Source organism: Zootoca vivipara, chromosome 12 (genome assembly GCF_963506605.1).
Source record: "Zootoca vivipara chromosome 12, rZooViv1.1, whole genome shotgun sequence".
Taxonomy (NCBI): domain Eukaryota; kingdom Metazoa; phylum Chordata; class Lepidosauria; order Squamata; family Lacertidae; genus Zootoca; species Zootoca vivipara.
Window position 1 is genome coordinate 48,076,593 of NC_083287.1, and position 20,126 is coordinate 48,096,718.

At 42.7% G+C, this 20,126-nt stretch overlaps 1 protein-coding gene across 2 annotated transcripts in view; it reads right to left on the reverse strand.

Moving 5' to 3' along the window:
• DPP6 (dipeptidyl peptidase like 6) overlaps positions 1-20,126 on the reverse strand; it is a 508,150-nt gene that overhangs the window by 120,262 nt on the left and 367,762 nt on the right. For both annotated transcript variants that reach the window (XM_060280914.1, XM_035129463.2), the window contains exons 4-5: positions 3,976-4,070; positions 3,434-3,508 (exon numbers count right to left, since the gene is read on the reverse strand). In XM_060280914.1, coding sequence (XP_060136897.1) covers positions 3,434-3,508; positions 3,976-4,070 — 170 coding nt within the window. The remainder of the gene's footprint in view (positions 1-3,433; positions 3,509-3,975; positions 4,071-20,126) is intronic.

Genomic DNA, 20,126 nt, shown 5'->3' on the forward strand with positions numbered 1-20,126 from the left:
TGGGTGACTTTGAGACAGTCACAGTCTCTTAGCCTAACCTACCTTAGAGGGTTGTTGTAGGGATAAAAAAAGGAAATGGTGGCAGCTTGTATCCCTTGGAGGAAAGCTGGGATATAAATATAATAAAAAATAAATTAAATTAAAGAATATTGGCAGCCAATGCAGTTCTTTTATGCTCTGGTGGGATGATGCTCTACTTAGTACCCTTGTTACTAAATTCTGAATCATTGTACAATCCTGATAATTTAGAATTCCAGCTGGGTTTTTTTTTAATGCATGTTTAACATTGCTGGGAAACAAATACCTTGGGAACAGAAGTGTGGGGAAATGTGAATGTGGGAAGGGTTAAGCAGCCCCCCCCTTCTGCTACTTTCCTGTTCCAGCTAATACTCTGCTTTGCCACTTTTTAGATATTCAGCAGAGCTGCGTGTTTCTAGACCTGGAACTCCACTGAAGTCTCTTTTGCTCTGCAAGTAAGAGAAAACATTGTGCCGAATGCACTTGTGATAAGGTGAGAGAATATACTGGCCTTTTAGGTTATTCTACAGATCGATTCTATGCACGTTCGCTTAGAAGCAGATCACCCTGACTTCAAAGAGACTTATGCATGAGTAGGAATCCACAGCATTGCAGCTGTATTCTGTATTCTGGCTTTTCTACAAAATGTGCCAAAAAAGAAAAAGGATTTATAAGGATTTATTTGTCCAGAAGTTTACTCTGCTGATTGCTTGCTATTTTGGTGCTAATGTGAAATCTCCTCAAAAGAAGGATAGCCATATTCCAGTTGCAAAACATGTTTTATTTCACACGGGACAGGGTGGGGATAACAAAGCTTGCACCAAGTAACTTCAAACCTAAACAAATTATGCAACCCATATCAATTATACAAGCTGAGGACAATTTTTCACAAGCTATTTTGCTTTGGCTGTACTTAGAGATGAATAAAGGACTAAAGTCCTATCCCTGGCCCTCAGAATTTCACTTAGCCCTACTGCCAAATATTTTACCAGGCACTTTCAAGCATCTCTATGCCTAGGTGGTTTGTTTGTTTTTAATTTTAACCCCCCCCCCATCTTGAATCTAAGTCGCTTATGTTGTTGGGGGAGGCAATGGGCAGAAGAATATTGTTATCTGGACCCAATTTGTATGTCCGAAATCTTCTGACATCTGAGGAACCGAATCCAGTAGTAATAAACATTAATAGTTCATCCTTAACTCTAGCACTGGGAACAGAAGGATTAGAATTAATGTGTTATTTCAGCTCTGAGAGACATTGACATTTATCTTCTGTTTAAATTTATAGAGTGATTTAGGAAGGAGGTTTAGAAGGCAAATTATAGAAAATTTCACAAAGGGGGAGACTGGAAATCGCTGCAGCAAAGACTTGTCTGTACAACTACAGGACCAGCAACCTCCCTGTCTACTGAAGTTTGGTTTATGCCCTTCGCATCTGCTAGATGGCAGTGTGAGCCACTTGGGAAAATACAGATTTCTTGGGACAAACATAAAAACCCCATTGCAGATTCACCTGCTTAATACCACCCATTTCTGCTATGTGTAGTTTATTCAACCAGATGTCCAGGTCCTGATGCACTTGGCTGGACTTCTAGCTTTCTTGGCTTGTTATGAGATTTCTTGGCATTGATGGCCTATAATGAGTTTAAAAAGTCAGACTCTATAGCAGCTGGGAGCTTACTGGAATCACATGAACTGTCCAGAGAGCAGGTGTCCTTGTTCCACAGAGCTTTGCCCCCTAGGGGCAGGGAAGACTGGAGGCAAAAATGGGAGGCGGAAGGCCGCACTGCTCTGCCATAGCTGCTGCCCGCCCCCCTTACCTGGATTGCTTCTTCGGCAGTGGTGGGGCAACTTCTTCTTGCATTTACACTGCCTGAGATCCGAAGTGGTGCAGCAGCAGAAAGAGGATTTGTACGCTGCCGCACCGGCTTAAATGTAGTCAAACCCCGCCCTCCAGCCAGCCCTATTGGCCAGCTGAGAGGCTTGGCGCGGCAGCAGGGATAGGCTAGACCAGGGGGCCAAAAACACGCCCCCCTGCTTAGCGCAGGAAGCGGCTCCCACTCGCAAAGTCTCCCCTCTTCAAGGAGGAGAGATGTTCTTGTATTTACATTGCCTGAGGTGGCTGCTTCATGCTACCAAATGGGTGGGCTCTGATAAAGACGTATTTCATCTTGTCTGTCCAAAACCTTCCAACATTCAGCTTCTCTGAATGATCCCAGGCTCCAGTATTTTGCAGCAAAAAATGTCTCTCTTCAAATCCTGAATAATTTCATGAGCAATTTTAAATCAAGTCCCTCCTTGCACACCTTTTTCCTAGCTCCAAACTGTAACTTTTCTTCATGGGGTGTGTGTGTGGATTCTTCCTCCCTTTTCAGTTGCCCCTTTCCATAGCTTTTCCAGAACTGCCGCAACCTTTTCATGATGAAGTTTTTCTGTAGTGAACTCCTTCTCTCAGAACTTTTCATTTGACCAATTGGGAGTACACTATAATCTTCCATTTCCGTATCTACATTCCAGTGATGCAAAGAGGAGAAAAGGTCCCTGAGGTAACAGTGTAATTATTAAAAGGTATTGCTTCCCCTTTTCTAAGCCCATTGACTATGAGCCAGGATTTCATTGCATTTTAAAACACTTATATTCGTGCTGTGTTATACTGTGGCTGGTGACAGTACTCAAGTCTCCTTCTCTATATTGGCAAATGCAATTTTTTATATCAAACTTCAAAAAAAAAATCCTTCAATTGTTTAAAAAGAAGAGGAAATATCTGACCTTTTTGTGTGTGACATTGGAAGTTGTACAGAAACAAAAGTGAAAGAAGCCCGGGTCTATATGGAGATCCAACATCTGGGATCTCAAGACCCCTTCTCATGTGCCCCACTGATTCCACAACAGATATAAAGACAATTGTGGCCTTTGCAGCGCTGGCTGTTATGCTCATTCATGCAGATAAAATCAGCAGCACTACACTGGTCAAATGGAGGAACCATCAACTAACATTCATAATGTGTGCTAGTAAGTAATGACCATTACTTTACTCTAAACGGTGACTGCTTGCTGGGATATGTGCCAAATCATCCCATCAATGCCAACCAGCATGTCCAATGTCTGACAACATCTGAAGGGTCAAAGGTTGCCTCTCCCTGCATTGAGCATATCCCACTTAGAAAGAAGAATGCAGTGTCATTTTAGCTAATACCCCATCCCTCCTTTTCTCATAGCTTTTGCTAGCTATTCCCTCTTGCTCTCCATTTCACAGTATTCAATTTGTAAGATATAATTGAGCTGATATTTTTATTGTCTAAAAGTGGACCATTTGTGCAGGAATATCTGGGTAAAATGTAGACTGGAGCTATGGCCATCATGTCAAAGGAGGGAAATGCAGTTAATTATTTGCCTGTAACACAGTCTGTCTACTTACCGGTACAATTTCATAGGCAAAAAGTCCGTATTTTTTGTCTGGTGAAACTTCATATCGAATAGCTTTTATGGACACCTAAACAGAAAAACACACACAAATAAATTCATTTGAATGCACATGCATGAATTTGAAATCCAAGAACATGACCATGATACATTTGCTTGCTTCTTTTAAGAAGAATATGAGATAAAATTGCCTTTGTGTTTCATAATGGAACTTGGCATTATCACTGAATGCTCTGAAGGAAGGGCAGGACCCAAAAGCTAGGCTTGGCTCACATTTCTCATATGGCACACAGACCATTAAACAGTTAGAAATGGAAAGATCAAAATGCTACAGCTATCTGTCAAGCCAAGTCTAGAATCTGAGCTCCAGGTATGTTAAAAGATCTGTGTTTTGCATTTTCTGCTGCTGCCAAGGCCAAGATATTTAATAAGTGTACTACTTATTCAAGGTGGTACAAGAAGTAAACTAAAGCCATTTTATTGGTCTGAAAACCAGACAACTGTGAAATAAACCCGCCCATTAAATGTGGTACTTACAATTATTTTGTTGTCTATTAACACCGTTGAGTTGTTTGTTTCAACATTGTGCAGTATCACGGAGCCGTTCCGGTTTCTATAAATGAATTCTGTATCTAAAGACGAGAGGAGAGAACAGAACAACAGTGTGAAGGATGATTTGGGTAGAAACCAGGCTTAGGTAGAAGGTGATCCTGGAAGAAAGACCCTATAGAGCAAGAATGGGCAAATCTGTTTGGCTCTTCACATTTACATATCTTCTATTATTATTATTATTAATTATGCTCCTCCTCTTCCTTCTCCTGAAAATTCATCAGTGTTTTCTCCTAGTACACATTTTTGCATGCAGTTAAACTACAGAGCCTAGGGCTTGCTGGTCAGAAGGTCGGCGGTTTGAATCCGCACAGCGGGGGTGAGCTCCCGTTGCTCAGTCCCAGCTCCTGCCAACCTAGCAGTTTGAAAGCACGTCAAAGTGCAAGTAGATAAATAGGTACCGCTACAGCGGGAAGGTAAACGGCATTTCCGTGCACTGCTCTGGTTCGCCAGAAGGGGCTTTGTCATGCTGGCCACATGACCTGGAAGCTGTACACCAGCTCCTTTAGCCAGTAAAGCGAGATGAGCGCTGCAACCCCAGAGTTAGTCACGACTGGACCTAATGGTCAGGGGTCCCTTTACCTTTTTAATGTGGGTTTTATGTTATTTTCATCAAAACATGCATTTATATGAACACTTAATTCTATTATATGCATTTTTGTAGATATAACTTGGCCAAATTTTGCACTGCAAAATTCATAGAAGTGCTAAATTTGAAGGAGGGCTGTGTTACAGTTTGCCTATTGCTTTGGAAAGTGCAAACCAGGCAAGTCCACCTTTAAATGCGAACTGAATCCAATTTCTTGCCACTTCCCTGCTGGAGAACCTCTGTCAATAAGAACTGGCATGTTGTGCTTGATGTGCAAATAGTCTGGCCTTATATAGGCAGACTTCCTGGGTTCCTAATAGGCCCAGCCAGTGTTTGTCATGGATGTGAACTAACTTGGAACCTCTAGGTTCCTAGAATTTCGTGCAGCATTTGGGGCCTTGGCAGATGCACATAAGTCAGTGTTGAAAGAGTTTAATGAAAATGGCATGTATGAACGTCTATTGCCTTGAAATACACAACAATACTGTTTCCAGGCAATTTAACTCAAAGTAACTGGTACAGACTGAAAATATAGCACTGCAGCAAATGTAATAAATAACTGTCCACTTTTTTTTAAAAAAGTTTGCAAACTACTGCCTTATATACTAGTAATAGCTGAATTCCTATGATCAAAACCAGAGATTTTAAACATATTTCTTTCCGCTTCCACCCTGCCTGGATTTTAGTTGACCATTCTTTTGTTGGCAGTTAAAGTGCATTAGGATTTGTTTTCATAATCTCTAATGTAGATTCAGATTCCCAAGGGGAGCCTTAAAATGTTCTCTGAATTTGTCCCTCTTCAGCCAGCCCTGCTTGTGTAATAAAATGGCTTTGTGTGTTAAGAGGTAACTAAATCCATGTTACTGCAGATGAGTAACAAATCCCCAAGGGCCACAAATCTTTTTTGAATCTCAAGTGATTCTTTTGTGAATGCATGTAACACTATCTGCCATACTTTCCTGGTTAGAGATTCATGAAGTGGAGATATATTGCCGAAATTTTTATTGCATAGCTCCACATACAATATTTGACTTGTTACCTCTATATTTCAGGAGCTCAAAGTGACATACTGTAACACTGGACCATATGCTCAAGCTTGCATGTTATAAGGCTGGGATGGGGAAACTCTGCTTCTCCAGATGTTGCTGTCTGAGAACTGTAATTCCGTGAGACAGAACAGAACACCTCTCAAAGAGTTCTCAGGGCTTCACCAAGCTACAATGATCAGATTGTATTGTTTATTTTTTTTGTAAAATCCACAACAACCAAAGGGCCTTTAAACTTATACAGGTTTGTCGTACAAAAAGCACAACAAGAGAAGTCTGTGAGAGCACAAACTTAATATTTAGTAGTGTATAAAAGGAAATCATGTCAGAAACTGACCATCTGAAATGCAGCCCCCAATAGCAGAAAAACAAGCATGCTAGAGCAGGGATGGGCACCATCTGTGGCCCTCCAGATTGTTGGTGAAAATTCCTGGATACCAAGATGCAAGTTTAGGGGAAGAACACTTTGGTGACAGAATCCCAGCAGAGATTTAAAGTCACAGAATACGCAGCAAAGTGTAGACATATAGGCTGTTAGACTTTTAAAATATGCCCTTTAAAGTAACTTCCAAAATCCCCTCTTAAAAACTCTACAGAGGTCAGATTCACGTGCTTCAGAAAAGGTTGCACAGGAAGTAAATTTTAGCTTTCACAAACTGGTGAAAAGTTACTAAATTATTGCTTTAGGACCTCAAGAATGGCTGGTGAGAGCCATGCGGTCTGAGCTGTAGCGGTCTGAGCTGTAGCAACCAACTGGTCTGAGCTGTAGCAACCAACTGAAACTTCTTCAGATGCTGAGCTTCTCGGGAGGACAGGGGGAGAACAAAGACTTGATTACAACAACAACAACAACAACAACAACAACAACAACAACTTTATATCCCGCCCATCTGGCTGGGTTTCCCCAGCCACACTGGGCGGCTTCCAACAAAGATTAAAAATACATTAAAACATCAGTCATTAAAAACTTCCCTAAACAGTGAAGTTCCTAGTTCTTCCCAAAGTGAAGGGAAATGGACATTGCTAAGCCTGGCAGGACAGCTTACTCTATGGCATTAACCCCTTCATGTATTAATTGGACTTAGGCATGTTGATCATATGAGACTGGTTATCCCACCCAGATGTCCCATCACTTTGAGACAGCATAGCCAACGATCAAGGATGATGGGCATTGCAGTCCAACAGCACCTGGAGGTCCACATGTTCCCACTCTCTGTTCTAGAGCTACATGAGAAATCAAGCCACATGGTTATCCCCATGGCAATTGAGACAATGTGTTTATGCATGTTATACTCTGAACAATTAAACCATCTTTGAAGGATTTCACTTCTTTTTGGAAATTCGGACCCTACTGAAAAGAAGAGAAAAAAGAAAAAAGTGAACCATCATTGATCTGCTGGGGCTGTAGATCTTGCTGCTACAGTCAATATGCGCCATCAGCAAAGGGTCGAAATTTAATGAAGAGCAAATTGGCTTGCTTTAAAGAAGCAGAAATTGATCGGCTTTGTGACCCAAAGCAAAACACAATAAGGCTTCCATAGTCTCCAAGTCCTGTAATCATCGTCGTCCTAAGAATCAATGAGTAATAGGCCTCCTTTTGTGTTTTGAAATGTGTGATTCATATTATTGAAGCTGAATTCATTTTAATAGGGCGTCCCTCAATCAAAGACAGAAAATAACACAGCAATCTTGGTCTGTAATGAATTCTGTCCAGCAAGCTGATGAGAATTTCAGCCTGATTTATAGCTGTCATCAGAGCTGATAAAGGTCACCACTGAATTTCATTTTTTTTAAAAAAATGTTTCAAATTTTTATAGGGGGCTATTTTCAGCCAAAACAATGTTGAAAAGAACAACAATATCAGAATCAGCAAAATTAATATAACAAACATCATTTATACACCCAACAATACAAATAATTATGAAACTTGTAAAGAAAAAAATTAAAAATGACTTCCTATTAGTCTCACTGTACTTTGTCTATTGATTACCTTATACCGCACAGTTACATATTTCTTATATAGTTTCTTTATACATCCCTACGAACTTGTATTTATACAATACAAGGGTCAGTCTACCGGTAGTTCTGCCAAAAGATTTCCTTTTATACCATAATTTTTAAAGTATTCTTTAAAAATTCTTTAAATTTTTAAAGTATTCTTTAAAAATTCTCCATCCCTTATAGACTATTTGTTTTGTTTGTCCTCTTATCCTCCGCATCGCCTTTGCTAGCTGCAGGTATTCTACAATTAGGATTTGCCAATCTGCCGTATTAGGTATTGCTGTATTTTTCCAGTTCCTAGCTACTAAGATTCTGGCCGCCGTTGTCCCATACATGAACAGTGTTCTTTTCGATTTCCCTGTTTCTTTTGGCAATATGCTTAGTAGAAATATTTCTGGCCTTTTTTTAATGTAAATTTAAATAACTTTTAAAGTTCTTCATATATATTGTTCCAAAATACACAGATGTCTATACAATTCCACAACATATGCAAGTAAGACCCAATTTCTCTATTACATCTCCAACATATAGATGATCTATTTTTATACATTTTAGCAAGTTTTTCTGGGGTTTGGTGCCATCTGTACATCATCTTCATTGTGTTTTCCCTGACATTTTATGTCTACCACCATAATTTTTCTCATTGTTCCATGTAAATATTATAACCCAGGTCTTGTGCCCATCTCACCATTAACGCTTTCACTTGTTCTTCCTTTACCTCCCATTCTAATAGGAGATCATATACCCACGAGATATATCTTCCTTTACTTTGTATCAATTCTTTTTCAAATTTTGATGTTTCTTTTGCAAGACCTGCTTTCTTATCAATGATTAATCTTTGATGTATTTGAAAATATTGCAGCCAGTCTGTCAAGTGCCCTTTAATTTCTTCATATTTTTTCAGCGCGGGCTCCTCCTATTGTCCTTCTAATAATGATTGGTATGTGGCCCATTCCCCTTCCATATTCTTTTTCTTTATTGCCAGTGCTTCTGCAGGTGAGGGCCACAGGGGAATCTTGGGTTCGAATATTCCTTTGTACTTCATCCAGATCTTATATAATGATTTTCTTATTAAGTGATTCAAGAAGCCCCTGTGGACCTTTACCTTCTCATATATTAAATAGGCATGCCACCCACACTGATTATCATATCCCTCCAAGTCTAGTACATCAGAGTCCCTTAATGTTATCCAATCTTTAAGCCATAGTAGTCCTGCAGCTGCATGATATAACTCTAGGCCGGGGAGCATGAAGCCTCCTCTCTCTTTTATATCTATTAACAGTTGGTGTTTTATTCTCGGGTTTTTTCCTGTTCCATATGAATTTCGCTATGTCTTTCTTTCACTCTTGGAAGCATTTCATCCCCACCCCCCAATATAAAAACACAAAATGATTAATAATAATCAACAAACTGATAAATCCCTTCCCCCACCCCAGTCCTATACAGTAATAGTAAAAGTGTACATAAGAAATGTAGATCAATAAATCTGACAGCAGCTTGGGACCCTCTTTAGGGATGTTGCTATGGGGGCTGTCATGCTGAGCTCCTGCACGTCAAAAACTTGCATTACACAGCATTTGAATTAACTTTCCCAACTGTCTGGAAAGGCTCGTTCTCTGGCCACAGAGAAGCAGTCTGCTGACACATATCCCAAGGAAGTGTGGTCAACACATTGCCACAAGTCTACTCAGCCCCAGCATGAAGCTCATGTGCTGCTCTATGGAGCTTGATGATGGAAGTATCCCATGGCTGTTACACAAGAGCTCAGTTCTAGGAGACTGGGTTCAAAAATGAATTAACTACTGATCCCACAGTACTAAAACACAGTCAGGACCATAAAAAACCTGCAAGTGTTACTTATGATAAAGTATGATGGTACCTTGGGGCCTGTAGCATCTAAAATTAGGCTAGGGGCTGCATGTGACCCACGGGCCACCAATTGCCTGTCAGTGAGCTAAAACATGGCTGAGCTGCACAATACCCTATTGGCTAAACAATGCATGTATTTGGTCCATGCACAAATTGCATGGTGACGCAAGGAAGGGGCATAGCTCAATGGTAGAGCAATTCTGTTGCCTGCAGAAAGTCCTAGGTTCACTCCCTGGTGTTCCCCATTAGGGCTGGGAAATATCCCTTGTCTGAAACTGTGGAAAGTCAACAACACTGAGGTAGAGAGGCCAAGGGTGTGATTTAGTATACAGGAGCTTCCTGTGTTTGATTAAACCAGCGTTTTATGGCATCTCTCTTCAACATCTCCCAATATTTCCTATGAAATGAGAAATGGAAGCTAACGTTCAGGTGGCAAAAGGGACCCAAGGAAGAAAGATGCCAGATTGTCAGTGGCACATCCAAATCGTCACCCCATCACAGCCGTATGTTCCATGTGGCTCTTGCCTAGCAATTTGTATTCACAACATACCATTTTTTCACATAAAAGGCATTTGGCCGAAGTGTTGGAACAGGCTGCAATGGCTGAATGTGTAGCAGGTTTACAGATTAAGAACAAATAAGCAATTTGTCTGCAAGTTCTTGAAGTCCCATATGTAATATGAACGGTGAAGGAAATGGAGGCAATTCCAGTTAAGAGAGGCCTTTGTTGAGTGATAGAAGAGAAGCCCACGACAGGTGGATGAGAACTATCTGGTTTTATTTCCAAATTGCACCAGCAATTAATGCCAAGCAAAAGCCCTAAACTGAGCTAGCACAACTCCCACTGACAGACGCTGATGGAATGGCTTAGCAAGAGCAAGTGCTGGTAGAGACCCAAGAAAATGAGAGCCAAAAGCATCACAGTGGACAGAGAAAGACCAAACTCATGTTGGTACCCAAGGCAGAAAATGCAACTGATACCCCCATGGTGGGGAAAAAAATATAATAAGGAACTAAATAATGACAGTGACGATGGTGGTTTACAGAACACTATTGGTGTTCATGGCACTTGAAGAGGAGAAGTACGGTATAAGAGTTCAAGCCTCTGCCCGGAAGAGCTTACAATCTAAAATTCTTCACAGGGGAAGCAATAGAGCAGGAAGGAAAACAAATGGGAGGCAGGGGTAAACCAGGAAGCAGTGTGCAGTTGTTTTGGTTGCACATGCTTGGGCTTAGTTGCAGACTGAGCTACAGTAGGATATGCAAACTATGGAATTGTGCCAAAGGCTTCATGATCAAGGTGAGTTTTGAGGAGGGATTTGAAGGAAATAAGAGAGGTATGGAAGTGAGAGCTGGACCATAAAGAAGGCTGATCGCCGAAGAATTGATGCTTTTGAATTATGGTGCTGGAGGAGACTCTTGAGAGTCCCATGGACTGCAAGAAGATCAAACCTATGCATTCTTAAGGAAATCAGCCCTGAGTGCTCACTGGAAGGACAGATCGTGAAACTGAGGCTCCAATACTTTGGCCACCTCATGAGAAGAGAAGAATCCTTGGAAAAGACCCTGATGTTGGGAAAGATGGAGGGCACTAGGAGAAGGGGACGACAGAGGACAAGATGGTTGGACAGTGTTCTCGAAGCTACGAACATGAGTTTGACCAAACTGCGGGAGGCAGTGCAAGACAGGAGTGCCTGGCATGCTATGGTCCATGGGGTCACGAAGAGTCGGACACGACTAAACGACTAAACAACAACAACAAGAGAGGTAGCAACAGGGCATGGGTGCCAAGAATATGGGGGTAGCAAGGAAGGGAAGGTGGAGTGCTTTGAGAGAGCAGCCTGATGGTAGGGAAAGGTCTGGTAGCAAAAGGACAAAACTACAGCAGAGGAGGGAAATCCAAGACAGATGTACACAGAAAAGAATAGATGAATCAAAGGTGAGTATACACTTCAGTGTAGGAAGGTGGGATAGGAATTTCTGGGAGTAAGTAAGTAAGAGGGGAAAAGAAAGGACAAAGCAATACAGTCAAGTTTAGATAATCATGCTAGGTTCAGTTTGCATGCAAAGCGTTCCACCTCCTTATTTATAAAACTGATGATTTGATTCTGCCTTAGGCCATGTCTATACCAATGCTTTCTCCAGACAAACCTGCCCTGTGGCAAGGTAGCACACAGGGCAAAGGGCTCCCAAAACTGCCAAGGGGAAGCTGCACACAATAAATAATTCCTCTCCATTGTGGTTTCCATTCTCTTCCAGTGTCCAAGCATACTTTGGCTTCCCTCCACCAAACGTAGGATGGCAGCTTTCCCCAAAGGGATTGTGCTTCTGTCCATTCAAGAGCTTTGAGCACAGCAACAACCAAAGTTCCACAGGTGTAAGCTTCTCCCATTAAATGACATCTGCTACAGAACTCCCAAACAATCTCTCCCGCTCAGAAGATGATCACTATTCAGAGTCTTACTTCTCAATGCTAGTGCTGCTGAGGAATTAGCTGCAAAGAAAGACAGGAATGGATCCTGTAGCTTTAACAGTAAGCCACTATTCTAGTAAAATAAAGGGTAAACAGAGACTTGTCAGCAAGTTTGGAAAACTCAGCAGTGGCCAGAGGATTGGAGATCAGTCTACATCCCAATCCCAAAGAAGGGCAGTGCCAAAGAATGCTCCAACTACTGCACAATTGCACTCATTTCACACGCTAGCAAGGTTATGCTCAAAATTCTACAAGGCAGGCTTAGGCAGTACGTGGACCGAGAACTCCCAGAAGTGCAAGCTGGATTTCAAAGGGGCAGAGGAACCAGAGACCAAATTGCAAACATGCGCTGGATTATGGAGAAAGCTAGAGAGTTCCAGAAAAACATCTACTTCTGTTTCATTGACTATGCAAAAGCCTTTGATTGTGTCGACCACAGCAAACTATGGCAAGTTCTTAAAAGAATGGGAGTGCCTGATCACCTCATCTGTCTCCTGAGAAATCTATGTGGGACAAGAAGCTAGTTAGAACTGGATAAGGAATAACTGATTGGTTCAAAATTGGGAAAGGAGTATGACAAGGCTGTATATTGTCTCCCTGCTTATTTAACTTATATGCAGAATTCATCATGCAAAAGGCTGGACTGGATAAATCCCAAGCCGGAATTAAGATTGCCGGAAAAAATATCAACAACCTCAGATATGCAGATGACACAACCTTGATGGCAGAAAGTGAGGAGGAATTAAAAAACCTTTTAGTGAGAGTGAAAGAGGAGAGCGCAAAATATGGTCTGAAGCTCTACATCAAAAAAACAAAGATCATGGCCATTGGTCCCATCACCTCCTGGCAAGTAGAAGGGGAAGAAATGGAGGCAGTGAGAGATTTTACTTTCTTGGGCTCCATGATCACTGCAGATGGTGACAGCAGTCACGAAATTAAAAGACGCCTGCTTCTTGGGAGAAAAGCAATGACAAACCTAGACAGCATCTTAAAAAGCAGAGACATCACCTTGCCGGCAAAGGTCCGTATAGTTAAAGCTATGGTTTCCCCAGTAGTGATGTATGGAAGTGAGAGCTGGACCATAAAGAAAGCTGATCACCAAAGAATTGATGCTTTTGAATTATGGTGCTGGAGGAGACTCTTGAGAGTCCCATGGACTGCAAGAAGATCAAACCTATCCATTCTGAAGGAAATCAGCCCTGAGTGCTCACTGGAAGGACAGATCGTGAAGCTGAGGCTCCAATACTTTGGCCACCTCATGAGAAGAGAAGACTCCCTGGAAAAGACCCTGATCTTGGGAAAGATGGAGGGCACAAGGAGAAGGGGATGACAGAGGATGAGATGGATGGACAGTGTTCTCAAAGCTACGAACGTGAGTCTGACCAAACTGCGGGAGGCAGTGGAAGACAGGAGTGCCTGGCATGCTCTGGTCCATGGGGTCACGAAGAGTCGGACATGACTAAACGACTAAACAACAAAAACAAACAGAGACATGGGTGATGCTGTGGTTTAAACAACTGAGCCTTCTGGGCTTGCTGAATGGAAGGTTGGCAGTTCGAATCTGTGTGATGGGGTGAGCTCTAGTTGCTATGTCCCAGCTTCTGCCAACCTAGCAGTTCGAAAGCATACCAGTGCAAGTAGATAAATAGGTACAGCTACAGCGGGAAAGCAAATGGCGTTTCCATGCACTCCAGCACTCGTCACGGTCCTCCGTGCGTCAGTAGCGGTTTAATCATGCTGGCCACATGACAAAAAAAGCTGTCTGTGGACAAACACTGGCTCCCTAGGCCTGAGAAGCAGATGAGCATCACACGCCATACAGTTGCCTTTGCCTTTACCTCACCTTTACCTATTCAACAGGGTCCACTTGCTAAGTCATAATGCAGCAAAAGTAGGAAACACTCCCTTTCCTACAGCACATATTGCAGAAAGAGGAGTCTCATGCAAAATAGCAATCTAGCTAGGAAGGGAGCAGATTGCAATATATGTCAGGTGTGTGGCAATTTTATGGAGTTTCCTTTCTGGCATCAATGGGGTGTTGCTCGCATATAAAAAGCCCCTGGTCTTGTGTGTTGTGCCTGTACCTGGGGCTGGGCCTGGTGGGAGGGAGGCTTGTGCAGCCCAGACTACTGCAATGCAGAAATAAACTCCAGTTACTTACAGTTCCATTTTATTAGTATGAGGAAGCAGATTGTTAGAGGGAACAGCTTGCTTGTAACATTATGAACAGAGCCCTTAATTCCTGGAGACACGTGAAATCTTTTTTTATCTCACTGACATTATGGGCCATTGTCTTTTAGTGTTTCTTCTTTTCCCTTTGGTAGAGCTCCTCCTCCTCCTCCTCCTTCCTTTTTAATATGAATGGGGGTGGAGACCCCCTCTCAACAGTCGATTTGCTGTAATTTACCTAAACAATGAACATCTCATCACATTGGTACATTAAGCCAGCATAACATGGCTTAGTGTGCTTTATTATGCAAGAAGTAGCTTTAATCACTCTTCATTTTAATGGAGCGTGGACCCTTGCATTTAGTATGTTTTGTGCCAAGAACATTCAAGAGAAACACACATTTACTCCAAACAGGCCTTTCCAGAACCAAGCTCCTTCTCCCACAATGAAGAAATACAGGATGCAAATTCACCAGGACGGTAAGAAGACTGATTGCGCTTCAGAAACAACAACAATCCAGGATACAATTTGATAGTGGCTATAATATGCTAGGTCTGACTGCAATAGTGTCTTTACAACTAATTTTGTGAACAGATAGGGAGATTTCAAAGGCTATGGCCTCTTGAAATGTTACTAGAAAGCAGCTGGAGGCAGTGCACAAACCCTTGACAATATATATTGCTCTGCCTTACAGTGGTAGTCTTGGATTTGATATCCCGCTTTATCATTACCCGAAGGAATCTCAAACCGGTTAACATTCTCCTTTCCCTTCCTCTCCCACAACAAACACTCTGTGAGGAGAGTGGGGCTGAGAGACTTCAAAAAAGTGTGACTAGCCCAAGGTGACCCAGCAGCTGCATTTGGAGGAGCAGAGACGCGAACCCGAAAGTTCTTAACCCGAGGTACTATTTCTGGGTTAGCGGAGTCTGTAACCTGAAGCGTCTGTAACCTGAAGCATCTGTAACCCGAGGTACCACTGTAGTTTTAAATGGACACTTCCTTAGTGTAGCGAGTTATGCATTACCAAAAAGGAGAATTTATATTACCAAAGAAGAAGCCAGAAGAGGGCATGTGGTAATGCCATAAGTTTAAGGTGTGCTTGTTCCCTTTCCACAGGGTTTGCCTGGTAGGTACCTATCACTGGCTCATCAATGGATTTTTGGGGTTGGGAGGTTTCTTTGCAGTTCATACACTACTCTGGTTTGCTGCCGAGATTATTGCCCATAAACCTGCCTTGCAAGTGCAACCCCCCCCCCAGGTTCTTTTCTGTCCTTTCAACCTTCTCCCATTCTCTAGTAAGAAACTTCTAGTTCAATTTTCCCGGCCCCCTCATGCACCTGTGCATATCACCAGTTGATTACAGGTAGGTAGCCGTGTTGGTCTGATGTAGTCGAAACAAAATAAAAAAATTCCTTACAGTAGCACCTTAGAGACCAACTAAGTTTGTCATTGGTATGAGCTTTCGTGTGCATGCACACTTCTTGCATGCACATGAAAGCTCATACCAATGGCAAACTTAGTTGGTCTCTAAGGTGCTACTGTAAGGAATTTTTTTATTTTGTTTCACCAATTGATTGATTGATTGATTAAATGTTGCAACCCTAAAATCAGCCCTCTTATGATTCCGTATCTTGTTCCTTGTGTTCTTCAGAGCCAGCCAAAGAAGAATTAAGAAGCTATTAAGAGGAAGGTGGATTGGCTAATATCAAAGCTTTCAGGGAGCAAAGACAACAGCATCCTAGCCTAACATTTCTACCATCAGCTTGCTCCTCTCTATGTCACCTCCATTACATATTTGCCAGTTATTGACATCTCTCCTGTAACCTCTTCTTCATCTATTGTAGAATTTAAACTGCCTGTGGAAGGACCATGTTGCCTCTTTTCTGTACAGCACACTCTTGGAAGTTGTAGCTATAGAAAATGTTAAATGGCACTCTTGGGATGTCAATGTCATGCAGCTCATGACCCAGAATTTGCACACTTCTGACTTCTCTTCCACTCCCTACAAGGCTAAAGTAATAAAACAAAATAAATTGTAAAGGTTGGGATTCAATGTTGTGCTGTGATTAACATTCTTTCTGCACATTCCAGCTTCCCTCTCTTCACCCTGAGTGCTGTTCTGGGGGGCACAAAGAAGGAAGATGGAAGGGGGAAGCCTCGTTGTGCAAGCAGGAATCCTTGTTAGGTGAACTGTCTGTTTAGAATTAAACACACCATGCTATCTGTTTTCAAGTGTAATAATAGTTGATTTACAAGGTGTGTGGTTGTGATTGCTGTTTTGTAAAAAAATAAAATAAAAATTACACTTTGCACAGTTTCTTAAGAGCATGCACATATTGCTTATTACTTAAAGATAAATGTAAAAGGTAAAGGTAAAGCCTGCATTTGTCTGCAGACAGCTTCCAGGTCATGTGGCCAGCATGACTAAGCCGCTTCTGGTGAACCAGAGCAGTGCACAGAAACGCCGTTTACCTTCCTGCCAGAGCGGTACCTATTTATCTACTTGCACTTTGACGTGCTTTCGAACTGCTAGGTGGGCAGGAGCTGGGACCGAACAACGGGAGCTCACCCCGTCGCGGAATTCGAACTGCTGACCTTCTGATTGGCGAGCCCTAAGCTCAGTGGTTTAGTGCCACAGTGCCACCAAAGATAAATGTAGACAACTCCAATAACCAAAGCATGAGCTAGAGTTTTAGCTATGGGGATAGACTTTTTTTTCCAGTGGTGTGCAGGAAGAAGCAACATGACTTGACAACTGATTGAATGTGAGAAACAAGGAAGGAAGATGAGCTAAAATAATCCCTAAAGCCAAGGCTATCTGTCTGGTCAACAGAAGTCCCAAACCTTTTGGTACTATAGGGAATGCTGCACAGGCGAGGCTTCAACTGCTTGCCTCTCCCCACTCTTTTTAGAGCCTCCAGCTCCTCAGCTCCTCCTTTAAGATGAGAGAGAAATGCAAAAGCAAACAGGTGGACAGGCTCCCTCTCTTTCTCACAACAAGCAAGGGGTAGGGGTAGGGGGAGTTTCACAACACGTGAGAAAAGAGGTCTTGCGTCTCTCCGTAGGCAAGGTCTACCCGTTTCAATGAATGTGGGTGAGATGACAGCGAGCAAAAGGGACGGAGGAAGGGAGGGAAAAGGCGGCGGTGTATTCCTAGCGCCGTCACAGCCAGAGCCGGGGCTGCTTCTTCCTGGCGGCCACCTCCTCTCCCTGCCCGAATGATCATAAACGTGTCGCTCCTCTTGCTTGTCCACCAGGCAGCTACCCCCAGACGGGCAGCCATGCGGCTCTACTGGGGTTGGGGCACCGCCTCTGCTCAGTGTTTCACACTCACCCCCTTCTCTTCTCATCCAACCCTCAAGGAGTCTTTTTGAAGCAAGCAGGTGGGGAGGCGGAGGCGGGACTCAGGCGGCGCTGAGGCCAGAAAAGAAAAGCTCCGCTTCTCACAGACCGGCTCAGACGCAAAGGAAACAACCAAAAATCTTGCCTGGGTTGCGTGTAAGCAGTTCACACATGGGTGCAATGCGACTTGTGAATGGGGAGTTTCGAACACTGATTCTGACCAGCCCAACAGTGAGGCTGGAAGAAAAAATTGCACATGAGAGTGCTCAGTATCTCCCTCTTGTCATCACCCCAGATTACCTCCAAGGTCTACCTGATGCAGAGTGCCTGCTCTAGAGTAGCAGCGCAGCAGACGGATGAAAACACAACTAGCATAAAATCTGGGCAGTCAGCTGCAACAACACTGCAGTTAACTACCTGAATTCCATGCTGGAGCTGTTATTTATTCAGCTGCAGCACTGACTTGTTTACATGTCCAGTCAGTCATATGCTTTGATCACCTGCTTCTTAAGCAGTTGTTTACGGCCACATTTCATTGTTTAAACGCTGATACTTTCTTCCTCAGCTCTTAGATGAAGCTGTAAGAGCTTCCCTCCATGCTCATTTCCACCACAAAACTGATGGGAGATCAGTTTTATTCATTGACTCCACTTGGTTGTCTCAATTCCGCCCGGACGCAGTCCAAGCTCTGCAAGACATTACTGTAAAACGAGCCCTTTCAAATTAATTTGAATGCAATTATTGCAGGTGCTTAAAATGCATGCAGCTATCATAAAGTAGGAGTAATGGTATCATTAATAATGTTTATTCCTTATTTAGTGCCTAAACATTACTAGGTGGTTAAAAAAAATATTCCCTGCCTTATCTGCAGGTTTACAATCTGTAAAAGAAGCACAGAAGGGGAGGGAGAGAGGAAAGGGAAACAGCAGTAATAGGAGAGGAAAGGTCAAGTAGAACCAATCAAGGTTTCCTGCAGGGGAACAAAAGGTCAACAGGGACCACAGCTTCCAGGGAATGAATTTTGAGGGTTTTTCAGAGAATGAACTTCTTCCAGTGGAGTCAAAGAAGCTTGAGAAAGATGAGGGAGATAAGGATTGTTTGATGTTAGGGGGAAGAAAGGCATCAGAAGAGTATAGGAAACCAGATGAGGAATAAAGTAACTATTTTGCAAAAGAAGAATTTTCCAGATCAAGCTAATGGCCACCTGGTCCAGCATTCTGGTGACTAGGTTTTGCATACAATAACATTTCAGGTCAAATCTTGAGACTTCTGCTTGGGCAAGATATCCAAATAATGTCAAGGTAAGCAAGTCTTTTGATAAGACTCACAGGAAGCTTCCCTATCCATCTTTAAAATTCACAGCAGGAAAATGGAAGCAATTAGGTGCAGGTGAGACATACATGGTATATATATACACTATAGATCGCTGTTCTGTATAGTGTACTTTTGCTGGAGCTGACAGAAGTTAGTTTATTTCAAATGTGTGCACACCCACAAAGCAAGCTAGGGGGAAAAAGTGAGGCTTAAGAAGAAATAAAAACTTGATTCCCTTTGTTGAACTCCAAGACTCAGTGTGTGTTTCTATAGCAGACAGAAGATGTGTGTGAGCTACATCTTTCAAGTGTCTACATCAAACACTATTTCCACTCCTACTGTCATCCTTTATAAAAAGAGGCTCCCTTTGAAAACACAAAGCAATGGCAACGATTCCATCTTGTCTGACACAAGGAAATGATCGTATCAAATGTGATGCTGTTTCACCAAGGCTCCTACCCCATAATGATATTGTTGGGGTCTCTTCAGCAGGGTTGAAGAAGACCACACAAAGGTGAGGGACAGAGTTTGAAAAACACGACTTCGTGGCAAAAGGTTGAAAGATAAGCAAAACTTGTGCAACCCTGGGATGGCAGATCTAGAGAATGTAATGAATCTTTCCCTCCGACTCCAAAATAAACCATATACAGATCCCAACCTCACCAGTATTCTAAAAAGCGGTGGCTCATGCAAGTTGAGGAAGCTAGTGGGAAAGTCATGGAGGCCAACAGTAGGTGGAGACAGAGCCGTTGATAGGCAGAGCCAACTAATTCTGGTCCTCTTCCCTGCTGAGTTCTACAAAGGCAACAATGAGGCAGAGGAGGAAGCTTGGACTGGCTGTGAGAAAGCAGTGGCTGGCTGAGGGCATTGCTTTTATTATGTATTGTCCTGTCCTATTTGCTTTCAGGACAGTAGCTGTGGGTTTTACACAACAGCGTCGGCTAGCATGGTGATAGTGTTAGTGGATCTCTATGTACAAAAAACCAAAGTGCTGCACCAACAAGTACAAAATAACCCCTCTGCAGCGCCACAAATCCAACTCAGTGGTGTAACACTGGAAAATGTTGATCACTTCTTCTACCTTTCCACAAGAGCCAACATTGATGCCGAAATCCAGCATCGCCTGAGTTCCGCGAGTGCGGCTTTCTCCCGATTGAAGTGCAGAGTGTTCGAGGACCGGGACATTCACAGGGAAACAAAAATGCTTGTTTACAAAGCTATTGTGCTACCAACCTTACTACAGTGGTACCTCGACTTGCGAACGACTCAACAACC